The sequence below is a fragment of the Coregonus clupeaformis genome, chromosome 35 (assembly GCF_020615455.1).
Source record: "Coregonus clupeaformis isolate EN_2021a chromosome 35, ASM2061545v1, whole genome shotgun sequence".
NCBI lineage: Eukaryota > Metazoa > Chordata > Actinopteri > Salmoniformes > Salmonidae > Coregonus > Coregonus clupeaformis.
The window spans coordinates 10,534,273-10,556,212 of record NC_059226.1 but is presented as its reverse complement, the minus strand read 5'-3'; the positions used below and the strand labels follow the sequence as shown (position 1 = coordinate 10,556,212).

Here is a 21,940-nt window from a genome sequence, read left to right as displayed (position 1 = left end):
ATGGAAAAAGGAAAAATAAACTAATTTGATTACTTGGCTTCACTTTAAGAGACAAAGCGAGATAATATGAATAATGAATTGTTACAGGTCATTATGATAGGCTTTTACTACTTAATTACTGAGTGTTGTTTGCACAATTACATTTACATCATTTAGCTGACGCTCTTATCCAGAGCGACCTACATTATTTATTTTTAATTTTTCATACCCCATGGGAATCGAACCCACAACCCTGGCGTTGCAAACGCCATGCTCTATCAACTGAGCTACATCCCTGCCGGCCATTTCCTCCCCTACTCTAGACGACGCTGGGCCAATTGTGCGCCGCCCCATTGGTCTCCCGGTCACGGCCGGCTACGACAGAGCCTGGATTCGAACCAGGATCTCTAGTGGCACAGCTAGCACTGCGATGCAGTGCCTTAGACCACTGCGCCACTCGGGAGACACAATCAAGACAGACTCAGATTAAACATTTCAAAGGGAGAAATTGAACAGAGGCAATACAGTGGCAAAAATCTGTTTAAAATTCTTGAGTCAAACTTATATAATAATATGTCATAATTATTTTATTTTTTTTATATATCCCTACACAAAATGTGTGAACAGACACAGAGGAATGACTTGAAGCTTATTAGCCTCCTGTACTCATTTAGAAAGTAATAGGCCTTAAATGATATGTTCATTGTCCACATGCTGTGCATAATATTAATTAGTCTGGGATTTGAGCCCACATCAGATCAGATCTCTCTCTCGTCAACATAGAGGCCCACCATCAACATAGACCCGTGTAGCCTTGTGTGTAGTCTTCCCACAAGCCCTGAAGAAATCTCTCCCACCGCACTCTCATAATCACTTCAGACCAGGCTGCTTAGGCCGACATATCCACCGAGACTCACCAGCCGCTCGCTGCAGGCCAAGTGAGTGAAAAAAATAAACTGCAAAGACAGAAACAAAAAACTACAAGTCAGACAAAGGAACACAGCTAGTCTGGGATCAATGACTGTCTTTTAGATGCCAACTGTCATATGGTATTCTACTTTATTTCACTGTGGTTTGTATGGAAATGAATGCTGGACTTTAGGCCTACACTCAATGAAGACTAAATATTCAGTGTGCGTGTTTGCCTGATCAGGCTTGTATCCTTGACTTCCTTGCCAGAGAAATGAAAATATGAATAGAAAAAGCTCACAAAGCCCAATCCACAGACTAAATGGGCAAAAACTCCCTTCAACAATATTAAAGGAGAGGGCTTTAATGGCGTGTTTAATGATTCCTTACTCTGGCAAATTGACTTTTTCAAAATCCCAATGCTGTTAGAAAGGGACTCTTTCTCCTCCAATTAGAGGCAACCATTAAAAGACTGTCCCACTATTCCAAACAGTGGTCGTTTTCTTTATTGAAGAGAACAAAGCAGCGCCGTTTGTGCTTGCTGCCTCTCTTATGAATAAGCTTGAAATGCATACTCAATCAGTCAGCCGGGTGGAAAACGTATTACGTTGAAAAGATAGTTTGAACATTTCCAGAAAGGCGTTGAGGGCTGACAGCACAACAAGATAGTTTGTGTGCTCTGAGACATTAGCATACATTTGTGGGAACCAGATTCTCAGTTTGCCCAAGATGGGAAGGGGATCTCTTCACAATCCAACCAATATAATGCTTCCCAGATAGATGTCCTATTTGCTATTTTAGTTTTCTCCCCACATTGCTTGTCAAAGGAGCCAATTATTGATATCTTAATTAGCTACCAGGAGATGAAAAGTGAGGGAGAAATATTTTAAATGAAAGCTGCTCGGACACAGTTAAGCTGTAGCCAGCACTATGCAATTGGAATTAGAATTGCTTCATAAAGCCTGGAATACATTTCTGCTATAATTGACTTCTCAGCAAGGTAAATCTCAGGGCTATGTGCCATTTACTGTACCTGCACTGCTGCACTTCCAACTGAGACACATTGGCACACAAGTCATGTTCTTCACACTGTTTAGCCCATACTGTATGTCTGCTCACTGCAGTAGATACCAATCAGCTCAGTATGGGTTTGTACCTGTCTTTATCAATCTGTTTTCCTGACACTGAAAGGGCATAACGACCCTAAGCCAAAGGTCAATGCACTTTTTCTTCTCTTCCATTATCACGTTTCAGGAAAAGACACAGATGCAGACAGTGTCGAAGTAACTAAAGTTTATTACAAAAACAGGGGGCAGGCAAATGACAGGTCAAGGGCAGGCAGAGGTCAGTAATCCAGATCACAGTCCAAAAGGTACAGAACAGCAGGCAGTCTCAGGGTCAGGGCAGGCAGAATGGTCAAAACTGGGAACTTGAAAACGACAGGCGCAAGGGGGAAAACCACTGGTAGGCTTGACGAAACAAAACGAACTGGCAACAGACAAACAGAGAACACAGGTATAAATACACTGGGAATAATGGGGAAGATGGGCGACACCTGGAGGGGGGTGGAGACAATCACAAAGACAAGTGAAACAGATCAGGGTGTGACGTCCATCCCCGAATTAGGCCATTAGTGCAGCAGTGCTTATAGACAAACAAAAACTGTTGTGGCCATTAAAGATGCCATCTACGTTTTAATTAAGTCTCATTATATCACGACTTCCGCCGAGGCTGCCTCCCCTCCTTGTTCGGGTAGGTTTCGGCGTTCGTCGTCACCGGCTTACTAGCTACTGCCGATCCCATTCTCATCACTCCACTTGTCATGTCTTGTCAATCACACACACCTGGTGCTCATTCCCCTAATTAGTATGTGTATAAGTGTTCTCTCTGTTCCCCTTGTCTTTGTGAGTGATTGTTTATTGTGAGAGTGAGTAGCTCGGTTGAGCTACTCTTCTATTTTTTATTTTTTTATTTTTTGGGGGGGTAGATCAGCTTAATATTGCAGATAGATTGTAACTTCCATCAATGTAATTGTCTGCATCACTTCCAATCCCCCATGTTTTATATATACAGTGGGGGAAAAAAGTATTTAGTCAGCTACCAATTGTGCAAGTTCTCCCACTTAAAAAGATGAGAGAGGCCTGTAATTTTCATCATAGGTACACGTCAACTATGACAGACAAAATTAGATTTTTTTTCTCCAGAAAATCACATTTGTAGGATTTTTTAATGAATTTATTTGCAAATTATGGTGGAAAATAAGTATTTGGTCACCTACAAACAAGCAAGACTTTCTGGCTCTCACAGACCTGTAACTTCTTCTTTAAGAGGCTCCTCTGTCCTCCATTCGTTACCTGTATTAATGGTACCTGTTTGAACTTGTTATCAGTATAAAAGACACCTGTCCACAACCTCAAACAGTCACACTCCAAACTCCACTATGGCCAAGACCAAAGAGCTGTCAAAGGACACCAGAAACAAAATTGTAGACCTGCACCAGGCTGGGAAGACTGAATCTGCAATAGGTAAGCAGCTTGGTTTGAAGAAATCAACTGTGGGAGCAATTATTAGGAAATGGAAGACATACAAGACCACTGATAATCTCCCCTCGATCTGGGGCTCCACGCAAGATCTCACCCCATGGGGGTCAAAATTATCACAAGAACGGTGAGCAAAAATCCCACAACCACACGGGGGGACCTAGTGAATGACCTGCAGAGAGCTGGGACCAAAGTAACAAAGCCTACCATCAGTAACACACTACGCCGCCAGGGACTCAAATCCTGCAGTGCCAGACGTGTCCCCCTGCTTAAGCCTGTACATGTCCAGGCCCATCTGAAGTTTGCTAGAGAGCATTTGGATGATCCAGAAGAGGATTGGGAGAATGTCATATGGTCAGATGAAACCAAAATAGAACTTTTTGGTAAAAACTCAACTCGTCGTGTTTGGAGGACAAAGAATGCTGAGTTGCATCCAAAGAACACCATACCTACTGTGAAGCATGAGGGTGGAAACATCATGCTTTGGGGCTGTTTTTCTGCAAAGGGACAAGGACGACTGATCCGTGTAAAGGAAAGAATGAATGGGGCCATGTATCGTGAGATTTTGAGTGAAAACCTCCTTCCATCAGCAAGGGCATTGAAGATTAAACGTGGCTGGGTCTTTCAGCATGACAATGATCCCCAACACACCGCCCGGGCAACGAAGGAGTGGCTTCGTAAGAAGCATTTCAAGGTCCTGGAGTGGCCTAACCAGTCTCCAGATCTCAACCCCATAGAAAATCTTTGGAGGGAGTTGAAAGTCTGTGTTGCCCAGCGACAGCCCCAAAACATCACTGCTCTAGAGGAGATCTGCATGGAGGAATGGGCCAAAATACCAGCAACAGTGTGTGAAAACCTTGTGAAGACTTACAGAAAACGTTTGACCTGTGTCATTGCCAACAAAGGGTATATAACAAAGTATTGAGAAACTTTTGTTATTGACCAAATACTTATTTTCCACCATAATTTGCAAATAAATTCATTAAAAATCCTACAATGTGATTTTCTGGAGAAAAAAAATCTCATTTTGTCTGTCATAGTTGACATGTACTTATGATGAAAATTACAGGCCTCTCTCATCTTTTTAAGTGGGAGAACATGCACAATTGGTGGCTGACTAAATACTTTTTCCCCCACTGTATATATATATATATATATATATATATATATATATATATATATATCTCTACATACATACATATATCCTTTAAAAATATATATATATTCCCCTTTATTACTTTCCAACCCCGCCACCCTTTCCCCACTTGGAGTAAACTAGTGAACAACAACGCCTAGGCCTCTACTTCCAGCCCATACCTACTATCTACATTTTATGGACACAGTCAATTTTACAGTAATTACATTTTGTTTGTTCTTTCTCCTGAACTTCTTCTACTCTCAACCTCTCCGATCATTTTCATGATGTCCATCCGGTTTGCTTCTATTTGTAATTGCCAAGGTGGAATATTTTCCCTTGTATTAGTTTCGTTTTCACGCTGGGAGCGTTTGATTTATGTAAATAGAATAAACTCTGGACTTCAGTGTTTTACCTCCTGCGCCTGACTCCTTCATTCACACCTCGTCACACATTAAGGCACTATCAAGTGATACGGAGTAAAGCCCATCCTATCTCGGTTGTGTGTTCAGAGAAGAGTGTGTTCTCATTTCAGTGTCTTAGAGAAGAGCTGAAACAGAAAAGTTTAACGTCTCTGTTATCAGTGTCTTAGTAATGCCTCATCATCTCCCAAAGCAATACTGACTTTTCTTATTACCGCTCCCTTTTCACCTCAGCCATCAATCACATTACTGATTTATAGAGAGAGAAATGCATGACCTGGATTTGGATAGCTTCAGACGTTGACTCCCCAGGCACAAATGGGCTTTAAATCCTTTAAATCCCAGTCTGTAGTGGAGTTATCCAGGGACAAGGTGTTATTGGAAAACCTTCATAGACCTCACACATGAGACAGGTCACACTGACCTCAAATCTTCACGCATAGTCTGGGCTAGCAGGACCTGGGTTGACCCATCATCAAACATGCTACTGACAAATAGAGGGTTGGTTGGTCGGCAGGTAGCCTAGTGGTTAGAGCGTTGGGCCAGAGGTCGCTGGTTCGAATACCTGAGCCGGCAAGTTGAATAATCTGCCTGTGCCCTTGAGCAAGGCATTTTACCCAATTTGCTCCAGGTGCGCGGTACTACTATGGCTGGCCCTGTAAAACAGCACATTTTACTGCACCTATCTGGTGACCCACTCCTAGGGCCATTCTCACATGGCATCACCAGATCAAACTGTGTCCTACCTCATATCAACTGACAGACTGGGAATGGCTTAAGTCTTCTTTGTACAGCACACAATTCATATATTGTGGCCTCCCGAGTGGCGCAGTGCTAGCTGTGCCACTAGAGATCCTGGTTCGAATCCAGGCTCTGTCGTAGCCGGCCGCGACCGGGAGACCCATGTGGCGGCGCACAATTGGCCCATGGTAGGGGAGGGAATGGCCGGCAGGGATGCTCAGTTGTTAGAGCATGGCGTTTGCAACGCCAGGGTTGTGGGTTCGATTCCCACGTATGAAAAAATTAAAAATAATGTATGCACTAACTGTAAGTCGCTCTGGATAAGGGCGTCTGCTAAATGACTAAAATGTAAAATATAGATGACACATATGCTCAGGCAGTGGTATATCAAAAACATGAAAGTATCACATTATTATATAAATGTTCTGGTCTAGAGCCTATTATGAATATAAATGCCTCCGTTCAGGCATTCAGAGTGGGGAGCTTCTTTTCATCTTGAAACAATCTCGAGCTCCAATAGTCAAAGACCTGCAGTCCCGTCTAGGACATTAGTTTCAACCAATCGTGGAGAGGTAATCGGGTTTGCCACTTAAAAGCGGCACACCAGAAACTCTATTATTGGAAAAGTAATGGAGACCGACGTTTGTTTGTAAGCTTCAGCTGTTTGGTTAATTACAGATCTATGAACAACATTGACACTCATTTACATGCAGTATGCAAATTAAGAGCAGGCCAGCAGAGCTGTTTCTGCCACTGGTGGCATTTGTCTGGAGGAGAGAGAGAACGAGAGAAGGAAAGAGGGGGAGAGAGGAGAAGAAACATGGAAATGTTGAGAGAAAATGGAGAGATAGCAAGAAGAGATAGAGAGAAAGAGGAGTCCTAACAGAGAGACAGGCAGAGGAGACAAGATATTGAGATTCTCTGCAGTCTAACTGAAGTGTTGAGGAAGCAGTGGGAGCGGTAGGGCTTTGTCAACACAAGCTAGTTATACACACAGTCAGTGAATCAAGTGGGAATGACTTCACCTGAATACACACCAATTATCTCAGTCCTAAATATGACAAGACAACCACACTGGTAAACACAGTACAGGGAGGACAGCCATATTGTATATGCTGTTATGCTGAGACACTCAGTATGGTCATCATGTGAGTGTTTGTACTCAAACAATTACACATTCCATATGGTAACAGTTATACGTTTCCTTTAGGGGTTCTTCCCTAGTAAGTTCAAGGGGGCTTCCGGTGTCACTGTGATGCTCAGGTGTGCACAGATGTTGCTGTGCATGAATCTGTGATCTGCTAGCGTTAGTAGCATTGCATGTTACTAATTCATTTAGACAGTGGGGTGACACGGGGAGCAGGTCCCTGGTGCTTTCTCTGCTTTACACACTGTATGCCACAAGCTGTCGGGGAGAGGGTAGGGGACAAGGGGCTGGTTGTGGTGGGGTGGCACGTGTCACGTGTCTCCTGCTCTAATGAGTCACGTGTCACTGCTCCATTGACGTCAGTGAACAGCGAGAGGCGTCCCACTTGGGAAGGCCTTTGCAGACAAATACTCAGACGACCTCTCTCTGTCTCTCTCTCTTTCCTCTCTCTCTGCCTCTTTCCCTCTCTCACACAGACACCAACTGAGTTTACACACTAATATCAATAAAATCCATGTCCCAAGTTGATGTCTTCCTCCTGACTGAAGCCTCCTCCCTCCTCCTGCTGATTTCCCCATCAGACTGCCCTAATTCCCACAGTCTCCTGAGGAGCCATGAAAGTGCTAGGTGTTTTGTCTGTGTTCTCTTCCCAGCTTTCCCCTCTCCTCCTCCCTCTGTACTGCTGAGGAGGACTGCCTGTGGATGCTGCTGGCGCTGGAGCTACAGTCCAGTAATTCATCTCTTCAGAGGATGAGTGAGATTCCAGATGGTCTCTGATGGTGTGTGTGTGTGTTGTTTTATTGGATTATTAACTTCTGTTTAATGACCTCGCTCCACTTTGCCTAATCCTCTTCCACATTGGAGCCCTATGTGTGCCTACCTTGGGTAAAGAAGCACCCATGAGTCAGCCCAACAACGGCACAGAGAGTAGAGTAAGGTTTGGAAGGAAGGGTTTCCTTAATCATCTGCTCTCAATCTCTTTCTCCACTTCTCTGAGATTCGATATTGCGTGTGAAAAATTTCAGCACCATGGACAGCTTTATCCCCTATTACATAGGCCCAATTATATAGCGAATGGAATTTAAACTGCGACTGAATAAATAACCTGCTCTTTATGCCCCATTTTGTGTCTGTATGTTGATAGATATTATGAGCAGGAGGAATGTAGGTCTGTTGAACGCTCACAACCACACACTCCCGACACGCCGAGTATTTCGCAAAATCAATAATCCAATATGTTCAGTCAGAGATAAAGAATGATCAGAAGATAGGTGCATCGGCCCCGAGAGAAGCTTCTATCACGCCGGGTTTGCACATTACAGGAGAGGAACGGAAGGTGAGCCTGCCAAATAGATTCTCGGGGGACTGTCAATCACATGCACAGTAATGATAACAAGGGAGACAGATGAAGGCAATAACTAGCAATGGGATTAGACTTCCTATGAAAGTGCGGATGTGGGCGATTTGGGGCATTTGTCTCCACTATATTGTGCACATATGGCAGCAATACAGTAGGCTCATATCGTTAACGAGACGGGAGCTTTAGAAATCAGGAATATACCTACAATTATTCGCATGGTCCAGAACAGAATTCCTGCATCAGCTGTTACTCAACTCAGATAAAACACACAGGGAGATGTTCATTGAAAATAAGTGGTATCACTTATGTAGACAGATTTCTAACAGAATACACAAGAAAAGCATATGACTATGCTACTATTTAGCACTCGCTCCCATTTTCCGCATAGCCTATTACCCTTTTCACACCACTGAGCCAAACCATGCTGAGCCAAGCTGTACTAGGCTAGCGTGGTTGGTTACACATCCACCATATTATTTTCAGTTGGCTAAACATAGGCCCAGACTTCTTTGATTTGTGGCCTAATATCCTCACGCGGATAGATGATAAAAGGGATTTTTATTTGGATGGTTGTTCTTCTGTGTGGGTAGAGGAAAGCGTGCGTATAAAAGCACCTGGGTGGCTGAAATAGCTTTATAAAACGACTGTCGGAATTCCGAATGCGATGCATCACAGCAGGCCGGGAGCGAAAAGCCAAAGGTGTAGGCGGTAATCACCTCTACTGCGCGCTCGGCCATTTCTTCGATGTGATTGTGAGCTGAGCCGCGGCCTAACCGTCGGCCTAACCGTCTGCCTAACCGTCGGCCTAACCGTCTGCCTAACCGTCTGCCGTCTGCCGGGACGTTTGAGCAAACCAAGGTAGAAAATGAACATTTCTCACCTCACTCACATATCAAACCACCAATGTGTCAATAAGACAGGGAGGCTAGCCAAATATTTGTCACTGTAAGAGAGGTCCATGAGTTTAGAGAAGAGGTATAAGCACCTATCAGCATAGGCATATGTTTTAAATGATTTTATGAGGATGACCATCACATCATAGGCATTTTTAAACAAATAATGTAATCTTGGGCCATTGAATAAATGCTCTGCTGCACATCCATCAATCTTCTTGCAATTGATAGCCTGCAAGTTTCACAAAGCGCTGAGTTTAGTGACCCAGCAGGGACACAATCAGTGTCAGGTCTGTCTGGGGGAATAGAGGCCCTAAGAAATCAGAGACCATATTCGCACCATGTCACAATGTGTCGCTTTATCGACTACGTGACTGTAGATGCTATTGCTGAGGATATTTGCAGGGACAAATTATTGTTTAGCTCTCCGGTTTTAGGAGAGCGCGCAGTCCGTGTCCCCCGTGTGGCGTTTGACCCTGAACAGCAGCCTACGCACAGTGGTTTGGAAGTAGACCTAGGCTATATCCCTGTCTCTCATCAAAATACTGCCAGCATGAATACAATATTGTGATAATCTCATCTCTGCCTCATGCACGTACACATTTGTCAGGAAGGAAAAACGGATATGAAAGTCTAGACAAAATAGTTCATTATTTATATTTTTTTCACTTTTTCATATCATTGCCTCTAGGCTCCAGCTATAATGACCAGCATGGCTCCTGATGAGTTTTCACTTTAGCTGTGCATAATGTTTGGGTTTTAAGCATGCTAGAAGTCTCCAGGTCTCATTAAATGTTTTGCTTTGACTATATGATTCAGTTTTCAATCAGTAACATCAACCTTGCTTGACAAATTAAATCTGCTATATTATGTAGTTACATGTCCAGAATATTGAATGTGCAGTGTGTTATGGGGGCCAGGGTAGCATATATACAAAAAACTACAGCAAGCCAATATGTCTGTAGCTGTTAAAGCTGAGTGAATTGGCTACATACAGCCTAATCAGGTCTGGCTGATTGTCTGTTTTGAAAATTCCTCTCCAGCCTGTATCAATTTGCAACTAAATAGGAACAGTCTGCCAGAGATGTATCAGAATTAGTAATGTGTTTTTCATCACTCTTTTTTCTCTCTCAGTCAAACACATCTGCGGTCACAGGTTCATTTCTGCATTAGGCTATAATACAGGGGAAGGATAGAGTGTGAATCCCAATGTGAAGACCTTGTGGTACGATTTAGAAGCACTTGAGCTCAGAATAGAAAAACCAGTCCCAGTGTAGCAGAGCACGACTCTTGTGTCCCAACAGTGTACAGGACCTTCACATAATTACAATACAGTGGCTGGCATGTAGAAGAGGTGACACCGCCCCCTAGGGCCAGCGTCATATATTGCACACACTCATATTCTTACTTTTTTTATTTTTTTTTATTTCACCTTTATTTAACCAGGTAAACCAGTTGAGAACAAGTTCTCATTTACAACTGCGACCTGGCCAAGATAAAGCAAAGCAGTGCGATAAAAACAACAACACAGAGTTACATATGGGGTAAAACAAAACAAAGTCAAAAAAAAAAATACAACAGAAATACATATATATACAGTGTGTGCAAATTTAGCAAGTTATGGAGGTAAGGCAATAAAATAGGCTATAGTGCAAAATAATTACAATTAGTATTAACACTGGAATGATAGATGTGCAAGAGATGATGTGCAAATAGAGATACTGGGGTACAAATGAGCAAAATAAATAACAATATAGGGATGAGGTAGTTGGGCGGGCTAATTTCAGATGGGCTGTGTACAGGTGCAGTGATCGGTAAGGTGCTCTGACAATTTATGCTTAAAGTTAGTGAGGGAGATAAGTGTCTCCAGCTTCAGAGATTTTTGCAATTTGTTCCAGTCATTGGCAGCAGAGAACTGGAAGGAATTGCGGCCAAAGGAGGTGTTGGCTTTGGGGATTACCAGTGAGATATACCCGCTGGAGCGCAGACTACGGGTGGGTGTTGCTATGGTGACCAATGAGCTAAGATAAGGCGGGGATTTGCCTAGCAGTGATTTATAGATGGCCTGGAGCCAGTGGGTTTGGCGAGCGAATATGTAGTGAGGACCAGCCAACAAGAGCGTACAGGTCACAGTGGTGGGTATTATATGGGGCTTTGGAGACAAAACGGATGGCACTGTGATAGACTACATCCAATTTGCTGAGTAGAGTGTTGGAGGCTATTTTGTAAATGACATCGCCGAAGTCAAGGATCGGTAGGATAGTCAGTTTTACGAGGGCATGTTTGGCAGCATGAGTGAAGGAGGCTTTGTTGCGAAATAGGAAACCGATTCTAGATTTAACTTTGGATTGGAGATTCTTAATGTGAGTCTGGAAGGAGAGTTTACAGTCTAACCAGACACCTAGATATTTGTAGTTGTCCACATACTCTGGAGCAACATCTAGAAAAGCAAGAACACTTCCCCTCTAACCTGGTGTTTTCTACAGATAAATGTACTCCAAGTGTAGAAATTGTAGGTTATCACAAATAGCCCCAACAATAATAACACCCTGGGTGAAGACATTTTGAGCGGAAACAGAACGAGGCAAAGCGAGAAGGAGTAGAGGATGTGATAGAGAAGATGAGGAGGAAGGAAACTTTGTTTGGCTGCGGGCTGCAGATGCTGGGAGCGGTGGCAGCTGGTGGGGGTGGGCACACCTGTCTGTGGCTCACTCTGTCTCCCTCTGCTCTGGTGTGACTGTGGAGAAGGCGACAGATGGAGTCAGAAGGTTCTGCTCCAGTCCCAGCGCTGCTCCTCCAGTCTGCCTGCCCAGCTCTGCTGGCTGCCCAGGATGAGGGCCAGGAGCCAGGGGAACATGGTGGCCATGCCTAGCCCCGGGGGTCAACCGCTTACAGAGTGGGGTCGCCTTGCCTGGTGCTCACCTCTGCTGCCACACACACACTCTGCTGCCTCCCTGTGGCGGAAATAAAAACAACATAGCAATTACCCTGTCAAAGCAATCGGTGAATTCAAATCAAATCAAATATTATTTGTCACATGCTTCGTAGACAACAGGTGTAGACTAACAGTGAAATGCATACGGGCCCTTCCCAACAATACAGAGAGAAAAATAATTGTAATTAAGATGAATACACTGATGCATATACTCTTATTAGAGAATAGTATTGTATATCATCGTGGACCTATGCTTATTCACCCAAACTCACAGAATGTGTATGAATGTACATTCATTTTCATCAGCAGTCATGTTGACAGCTACAGTAACATACCCAGCAATCCTCTGCAATAAGGCAGTAGAACATTTCTGTCTGTGGTCCCCTATGACTTCTTTGTACGCGTGGCTTGCGTGCACTGTGTGACAACATGATGAGAAGACAATCCTGACTCAGGAGGAACAGCATAGTGGGGGTCACTGGATCGTGTTAAAGCCCCAGGGCTGTGAAGTTGATGAGAGTAACTGTGTGACCTCTGTGTCACTGCTCATGTGGAAAATCAATGGAGAGGGTCTCTACAGCCATACAGAGTGGACTGTTCTAAGACATAAACAAGCAAATGTTGCTTGATCTATTGATCTTCCTATTAACCTCATGCTCATTTGTTGTTGTTCATGCCTTAGACACTAATTACTGGTACCAAGATAGCAATGTGGCAAAAAATATAACAATCCAAAAAGTGGAAACTGTTTCCCTTGCAGAGGAGAGACAAGTTACAAATATTTCTAAATGTGTTTATTTTTTACTCTAGGGCTTCCTTAGACCTACATCTGTCTCCCTCCCCGTCAGAGGACATTTTGGTTCAGTCCTGTTCCAGTTTCTCCTGGAATCTGCCTCAGTTGTGTGGGTGTCTGTGTTCATTAGCTACAGATCTGAATTATAAGTAAGGCCCCTTTTCTTATAGTCTTACAGCAGCAAAACTGTTGTTTCTCCTCACAGCAGTCCTTACATCTCCCGGAGGTGCTTTTGGAGCATATTATCAGATCTTCTTCTGTCCAGTTAAAAAGGTACAGTTGGCAAAAGCTCCCTCTCAGCATTACAGAAAGAGTCCCAACTGATATGTCTGTGATTTATATTTAGAGACAGGACTGAGGGAATCTCACTGGGTCTTAAAATTCTAGACTGTACCTCCTCAAGGCTCTGGCTGTTAGAGTGACAGACTGTGCTACGCAGTGACCAGGGGGCCTAATGGGAGGGCCACAGCTCCCTGACAACACTCTGGGGCTTTGCATGGCATGATGGGAGGTCAGTGACACAGCCTGTTGGGATCTGAAGGGATGGCGAGATCATGTGGACCTCAAAGTAAAAGTTGCAGACTCGCAGGATTTCTGGTCCCTCTTAGATATTGTGGTAATAAAGTAGAACATGTGGGAAATGGATCCTGTCGTCCATAGGTTGAACCACTACACAAAGATAAAAACACATCTATGATTCTACAATTTGGCAATGAAAATGCAAAGTCAGGCTGCCTACAAAACAGATGATCCGTCTCTCTCACCAGTTTACCATTATCAAGACAGACAAAGCCCCTCCATTATCAGTGAACATGAAATGAATCCTCTGAGACCATTTCAGCAAATAATTCAGCCATTATCATTCATGACTCAATCACAGAGGAAATTGCCAGGGGAAGACATGCCGTCAGCCTTCAGTGGAGGAGAAGAAACGAGAAGAGTGACGTTGGGGAAAACAAAAGGAAGACAGACTGGTGATATTGATAAAGATATTATGCTTGGCCAGAGACGGGGTGCTTTCTATTAGGACTGGTGATGGTAGCAGAGGGGGTAAGGTGTGTAGGTTGTTGGGTGGTGGTGTGGTGCTAATCAGCTGCTGGCAAGCGTGTGAGCGGGCGGTCTCCTTGCGGCGGAACCCCAGGTCGAAAGCAGGTTTGAAGTTTAATGATGCCAGCTGCCAGCCTTGCCAGTCTGCAGGCACTAATGAGCTGGCAGCGCCTGTGGCTCGGGCCACAGCACCTGAAAATGCAGCGTGCGTTTCAGGGGGGCGGGGTTCTACCAGGGATGTCGAGGGGCCTGCTGGAGACCCAGGACGGCACGGAAGGCCCGTATCTCTTTGAAGAGCGCCCTCATTTCCATATTTCATTACGCACCGCTGACTGACAAGGCCCAGCCAGATGTTCTATTTTCAGCTATTTAAATTTTGACCTGTTTTCTTTCCACGGTTGAAGAAAAGATTCGATTCGATTTTAATCAACACACAGATGCCATGGATGGTAAGAACTTGGAGAAAGATGTTTGTTTTATCTGTTGTTGTTTTTTGTTGTCTATATTCTCCTACTGTATCTTATCCCTCTGAGTAAAGGTGTTCATAACACAGACAGTAGCTGCCATTTAACTTCAGAATCAAGAAATGGTTCCAAAGTGACTAGGCACCTTAGACTCCAGCACAGTCCCTGATTCATTCCAACGGTATTTCCTTTGAATTGGCTGTTAAATTGCAGTGTCCTTACTCAATCTCTCACTCAAAACTACATAGACAGCCCTGACCTTTCTGGGTGTCTGAAGCCAATGGCAGTTTGTCAGAGGGAGTGAAGGAGCCCTAGGATCAATGTGATTGTCTTGGTATACAACAGCATTGACTTCACTCTGTGCATGTGCGTGCCTATGGGTTTGTTTGTGCATGATTGAGTTGTATTAGATAACAAAATGATGGCAGAGGAAGAACGATAGTGATCAGGGGGAGAAAGGGAGCAGAGAAAGAGACAAACTTTTATTTGGACAGGAAAATATAGCTTAGATGACCTCCCACAACCTCACCCCTTTTCTCTCTGAATGAACAAAAAGTGATCATGTATGGAGTGGTAAACAGTACAGCTGTTTCTGGTCTAGGTGTGTAGGGTGCCTGGAAAACCACCGTTCTGGAGAGAGAGAGAGAGAGAGAGAGAGAGAGAGAGAGAGAGAGAGAGAGAGAGAGAGAGGGGGCTGTCAACACATGAGCATATCCATCACTCTAATTCAATCAGGTTTTAGTTGTAACCCAATCATGAGCCTGGTTTCCCCTTTAGCAGCCCGTGCCACCTGTCATCACCACACAGTGCGTGTCAGATTAGGGTGTGTCATTGGTATTATACACTGGGGTCGGGACGGCACAGCTGTAGGTGTGAGGGGTTACCTGCTGCCTGTCAAACCTCATTTGTAGTGCAATAAATCTTGATATACTATACAGTTTATCATTAAAATCCACCTCATGATTCCTATTCTTCATTGTTTTAATTTAATAATAATACACAGCACAGAGCACTGAAGCCATCTAAATCTCTAAATATCTCTGCAAATATATCTAATATAAGATATTCATAACACAGATTTACCAGAGGATCCTTCTACTAAGAATGCTATGATCCTGGGTAAACATTAATATTCCCAGAGAGAGAGCAGTGACTGTTCTGATAAAGATAGAAACTCCTGCTCTTTGCCTTAATGGGTTATAAATTGTCAAAGAAAACATGATTAATATCAGAAGACTAAATGTCATGTTTACTTTGGATTTGAAATTGTGGTTGAACTCTGTGAACCTCAGTGATGTTGGGGGAATGAGCTAGAGAGGGAGGGGGCATTGGAGAGTTATTGCTGATGTATATTGAAGCTGAAAACTAATGAAAGTGTGAGCACAGTGTTGCTGTGTTTACCAATGAACCACCAATATGTAATAACTTCAGATTCACTTCTCACCAAACATGGAGACAGATCTCTGTATTGTTCATGCTGCTATTGAAACCCTGCTAGCCTGTGTGTGCGTGCGTGCATGCATGTATTATCATGTGACTCAGATTGCCTGGGTGTCTGGGAGTGCCATCCAGTTATACATTATAATACCATGCTAAACTGCTATGTAACCTAAACATGGCTGTGTGACAGAGCTAATGTCTGTCGAGTACAGACATTCATTCAAATTTATACAAGTTTATAAAGTACACATCAATGTGAATATGTAATTAGTACCTGTGTGCACACACACAAACTGTGGTGGAAGCGTTCCAAGTACCTACTCATTGTCAGAAAATATGAAGCAGGGGATATACTGTATATCTGGATGGACAGTGTGTTGCTAGTCTTTTGTGTTCCTGGCCGACATGACCTCTGTTGTGACCTGCAGAAGACAATTAGCTGCAGCAGCATTCACCAGGCTCCACATACTCATTATTTTCTCTCAGCTGCTCTGGCAGTACAGCGACACAAACAGCCTTGTCCAGCCAAGAGGTCAGGGTTCATGTGAAAAAGGGTAAATATGCTGGCCAGTGGTTAAGGTGAGCCAGGACCCTTGAAGAATTCATGCAAACGGTTTTCTTTGTACAGTGCAGAGCTGCCACTCACAGCTGGTTTCTCACTATTGACTGTTCTTCCACTTGTAGGGAGCATTCACCACGTAATAAAGAGGACCAATAACATATATCCAATTTTATATTGTGACAATATTTTGTATGACTAAACATAGGTCTCACGGTGAGGAAAATACTCCTGGGCCCAATTACAGTAGTCTCTGATAAAGCACAAAAAGGTAGCAACTCATGTAATTAGTTTTCTACAATCTGAATATTTCAGAGTAATCAAACAGGTTCATTGCAAAACAAAGAAAAGTTGATGGAAACAGTTTCATCTCTCAGCTGAAACAATTATTTTATGGGAGACAAAGCCTGTTCCAACCTTTAAGAGGGTGGGGGAAGTTTTTATATGTGGCTTTCTATTCAAATGTGAAGTCATCCTTGACATTTCCTGCGTGGTTTGCTGAACATCCTTGTCAAAATTTTCCCAGCCTGAGAGATGCAGTGTGACCTGATGACATTTACAAACTCATCAGGCAGAGAGCCATGACATTCTAGGAGAAACACCTCCACACCCGTCTCCCTGAGAACCCGGTTTTATCTGCTCAATTTATTACTCTCGGGCACATTATTATTGCTTTATTGGTTGCTAATACAATGTCAACCTTTATAGTTTGTCTGTGTTCTCCTTTACTCCCACCTGCCTGGTTTTAGTCAGTGAGTGATTGCAGACCTTCAGACAGATGGTCAGACCATGAAGATCTATCAAAGGCACACAGCACTTACATGTCGAGGACCCATCTGATAATTTGAGGGTGAGCACCACTAGAGAGCAAAACCAAGAACAAAATATTGACAATCAAGCCAGTGTAGGGAAACAAGAATGACTGACTTCATGATTTCAAACCTATAATGTGGTACCAGAATATAATGTTTTAGGATTAAATCATCAGTCCTCAGACCCTTTAAAAAAAAAAAACACTGACTACAAAGAAATACAGAGACACAATTTTCTATGTACACAGGAGAAAAGACTCCTTCACTTTATTGCTGCACACAACCATGAGGTATGAGAAAAAAAGATGGTTAAAAGGGCAAAGGGGATGGGAACTTGTGCGGTTTAGCCCCTTTGCATCCACTGGGTTCAAGTTAGAGGTTTAAGGGAGTCAGTCTGTAAGTGGTTTTTTTCTCAAGCCTTTGGTCCAGCAGTAGATAAGAGTTTAGAAGTCAGGACCCTCCTTCTTCAGCTTGCTGTAGTCCATGTTCACAGCATAAAACTATGAATGAAATAAAGGAACAATAAAAGATTAAGGACAAGACCAGCAGAGATCCAATATTGATTAATAACAGTAGATAATCTGAGCAAAAACCTGCCTTTACTTTCTGAATCATTCCCAGGTCTGTTATTCAGTCAGTGTCAAACTTGCTTTGTTGTTGTGACTGACAAGTAGATTGGTTGATCAGATTACTTACTAAACTAACAGGATTATCCTGTTTAATTCATTCAACTATGGGATTAGTGAAATCAGACTACAGCTCAATTACATTTTTGGCTCAAGCCACTACATTAACATGTTCCCTCACTGCGCTGTACAACTGCTCACTACCATGTGCAGCAGAGACCAAGTTTAATGCACTGGCCATTGTGATACATTTATCCAGACATAATGGATCATACTGCAAGTGAGTGACCTACCTTGTGCTGATGTGTGGGTGCCATCTTGTTCCATGGCTCGGGGTTGCCGTTACGATTCCAACTATAGAAACAACATACATATTGAAATTAAAAGTTTTTAAACTAATAGCAATATACCTGTCCTGCACATTGACTAACTATAGCTAAAGTTACATCAAAACACTCAAGGTCAATCCAGTTACTATGCGGTTCCCATTTCAGACAGTTTCAATATTACTGGCTTGTTTTAGAAGGGCCCTTACCTGACATGGGGTCCCATTGCCAGGCGCAGGAGGTACGCCCCAGACATAGCCATCCCACCACCGATGAAGATGAAGAGGGGGACCAACTGGAGGGAACAGAAAATAGTTAGGGGGAACAATAGGAGGACAGGGTAAGGTGGCAATCATGGGAAATATGGCTATAATAGGGCTGACCCCATTTAGTCAACTGGTCAATTGTTTGGTCGATAGATTTTTTTACTTTTCATGGCACACTAGACACCCGTCTGATTGGTGCTTGTCTCAGTGGACTAATCCATTGCGGAGGCCGCTGGGGATGGCACCGTCCATCACACTAAGAAGAGCATCGGCAAGGCATGGGTCCCGTGAGGGTATTTGGGAAAATTTAGAAAACAAGTTAAATTCCATTGGTTTTCCATAAATGGCTACTGCTTTGGACCAGAGGCCGTTTGTGAGAGTATTCCTTAGGCCTACAGTATGTGTGAAGAAAATGTGTCTTGGGTATAATTTAAAAATGTTGAGTTAAGATGAGTGGCTTAGATGTACAAGGTTTGTGTCTCTCCAGAATCTGCTCTCTCCCGCCAATTCGTGTGCATTCATTGTGTCATAACTTCATTGTGTGAATTGTTTGTCTATCAATTCACCAATACATATATGACCAGTAGTATATTTAATGTTAATTCCCATCATTTCTAATCTACATTTGTTTGGTTACGGTAATTTCTGTTAACGCATTCAATATATCATCATCATTACAGTCGTTTACCATTCCCATTGTCGGAGTGGACACGTTTGCAGAGCTCACAACCTATGCTACAATTGTGAGAAACGTTTTGGTTCATTTCATTCCATTTACGAGTTTTGTCAATTTATTCATTGTATTTTGTTTGGAGCACTCCTGTCAATGTTGAGTAAGGACGCGCACCTGATTACACATAGAAGTAAGTCTAGGCTACCTGGCCTACGCGCAAATGTATAAAATGTGCCCATTTGGGGATGTCTGATAGTATTTCTGATTGTCTTAACTCACCACCACTAATGAGCAGTGGAGTTTCTCAAAGTATTTTTTTTCTTCACCTCAAACAGCAAGTAAACAGTCTGTTTACATCCATTGAGAAAGACAATAGTTCCTCACTGTATTCGAAAAATCTTTCCAGCTTGCTCACTTTTGATAACCACCTAGCCTCAGCGTGAAAATAAAGAAGTAATGCTCTGATCCAGTGGAAACGTCATAAAACAGCTGATTAGTTCTCATCCCTTGCGCAAATACAGCTGTGTCAGTCAGCAGCGCACTGTTGCATTACATTTTGAGGACCAAGAAGAGTTGATACAGTTGCTACAATGTTTCAAGTTCGTTGCAGACGGAGTAGAGATGAATGCCATCGAAGAACATGAAATGAACAAACCTCCATTCATAGCCAATGTGATTTATAGGATATTTTTTTCCTGCAATGTTATTTGTTGGCTTCATGTAGGTTATTTTTACCTAGTTGGCAATACTACAAAAATGTTGATTTAATAGAAATTAAACTGTCCCACGAAAATGTGCACGAAAACCATAACTGGCACGGAGATCGGTAGAAATGGTTAGATAAAATGTAAATTGGCACACCACATGAAAAAGATTGCCGACCCCTGGTGTAGCCTATTACCAGCAACTTCAGGAGCATAATGGCAGAATCTGCTAAGGCCAGCAGGATCGAGAGGAGGGTCGGCTATAAAAACATTTAGCTAACTGGATTGCTTTCCTACCCAAAAAAATAGTCCCGAGACTAGTTACCAGATTTCCACCAAATCAACCTTGATTTAAAAAATAAGGTGTACTATTTATTATAGCTAGGTAACCTTGTGTACTACTAGTATGCCTATACCGTGTGATGTTTGTAGTGTTCTTTTTTTTCAAGATAGGGCCACTAGGTCGTTCTGTGACACTGGCATAGTTGCCTGTCCTCGGTTAACCATCTCGTCCTTGACTGAGTTGAGGCCTTTTTTGGCAGGTCGCACTTCCGCAACTAACCATGTAGGTAAACACGCTCGCTCCCTCGGACAGTAACTTAAAAAGTTTAAATAATAGTAACTATACATTTAATTATCTTTGAGACCTTCCCCTTTCAAGTAAATAACCCACTGCCAGTGGCACTGGCGCCAACTAGCTACAGTAGCTAACTAGTTAGCAAACAGGGCCGTTTTATGGTCTGTGTGGTAAATGCCATCACTTGTCAATCAACGAGAAACGCAGCAAACACCATATCGTTATATTCAATCTTGTCGTCTTTTTCCAAACACGAAACAATACATGACAAAAACGCGACATTTTGGGGGGGAAACGAGTATATTCAAAATCGCAATGTGGCTAGCGTTAGCTTCGAAGTTGACGTGGTTTGCTAGTTAACGTCGTTGGCACGACGCAAATCCCCCCACCCTTCCCGATTTTCCATGTACTTACAGCTGGGTGGCTTTTAAGTTGCCGGCTAACTGTGCTCAGCATTGTGAAGGTTTACTTCTCCCAATTTGTACAGCAATAACAGGATTAATGTAGGCCTTGCCAGGCAGGAGCTGAGCGTATTTTCAGATGCGTTGCAGAGATAGCAAAGATTTTTATAACTAACCCAAGACAGATTAGAGCCTATCGTTTCCAATGGGAGCAAATTAACGAATCATAGTGGGCCGAACAAGCAAGGAGGTGGGAGCCAAACTCGAACTAGTGAGATCCTATTGGCGCATTTGAGCAGTTATTTGCATATTTCCATTAGGGAACGCCTACTCTGTGAAATGCGCGTGTGCGATAACTCAATTCGCCCTTGCACTCCTAAGTCTACAGATTCTAGTTTTGGAAACACTAACCTGTATGGAGATCAAATGTTTCATCGATGAGAAAATTAGCAGAATATCGGCTTAAATCCATCTCGCTCGATCTTCTCCCACTGCCGGCCACTGGGCTTCCTCTCATCACCATATTTGGTAGTGAGTAGAAACAGCAACCGGATGCTTCACATTTATATATTCGGTGAAATATCTGGCTCATTGTTCTATCTGTGGAGATTCCTCACGCCCTTGAATCCTCGCCTCCTTCTTCTTCGGTGTGGTTTAACGGCGGTTGACATCCAATATATGTCGCATTACCGCCACTAACTACACTGGGGTATAAATCCCTTATACCTTACGGAACAAAATGAAATAAAATAATATATATATTTTTAAACGGCCATCTAACCCTACACTCATTAAAAACCCACCACCCAATTCCACTATTTAACCATATCTGGTCCACAAAACACACCCTGTAACACTTCTGAAGTAAAATCTCGTACACCCAAATACTTCTCTGCAGCTGCCACCACAACCTCTATTTTCTGCGAATTACGTTCCATCCCTGCGGTACAGTTGATAACCATTGCTATAAACGCTAAGAAGCCAATCTTACTGAAGCATATGTCACTCATAGGCCGATCCCTCTGTGCTGGCACAGATCTACTACTCACACGGATCCTCTCAGGATCCTTCCCCCTTGACCCATCTTCATCTACTTTCTTCACTGCCTCAGCATATGACACCCTCTGCACTACTGTAACCCTGGTAACCTCAATCTGCCTCTCTCGCAATGGACACTTCTGATCCCCAGCA

At 43.1% G+C, this 21,940-nt stretch overlaps 1 protein-coding gene across 1 annotated transcript; it reads right to left on the bottom strand.

Moving 5' to 3' along the window:
• Positions 1-17,408: 17,408 nt before the first annotated feature.
• Positions 17,409-20,923, bottom strand: LOC123482510 (cytochrome c oxidase subunit NDUFA4-like). The gene is made up of 4 exons (XM_045210628.1): positions 20,763-20,923; positions 18,338-18,423; positions 18,096-18,156; positions 17,409-17,676 (listed from the first exon to the last, which is right to left on the bottom strand). The coding sequence occupies exons 1-4, from the start codon at positions 20,802-20,804 to the stop codon at positions 17,620-17,622; spliced, it is 246 nt and encodes an 81-aa protein (XP_045066563.1). The 5' UTR covers positions 20,805-20,923; the 3' UTR covers positions 17,409-17,619.
• Between the last annotated feature and the right edge of the window lie 1,017 nt (positions 20,924-21,940).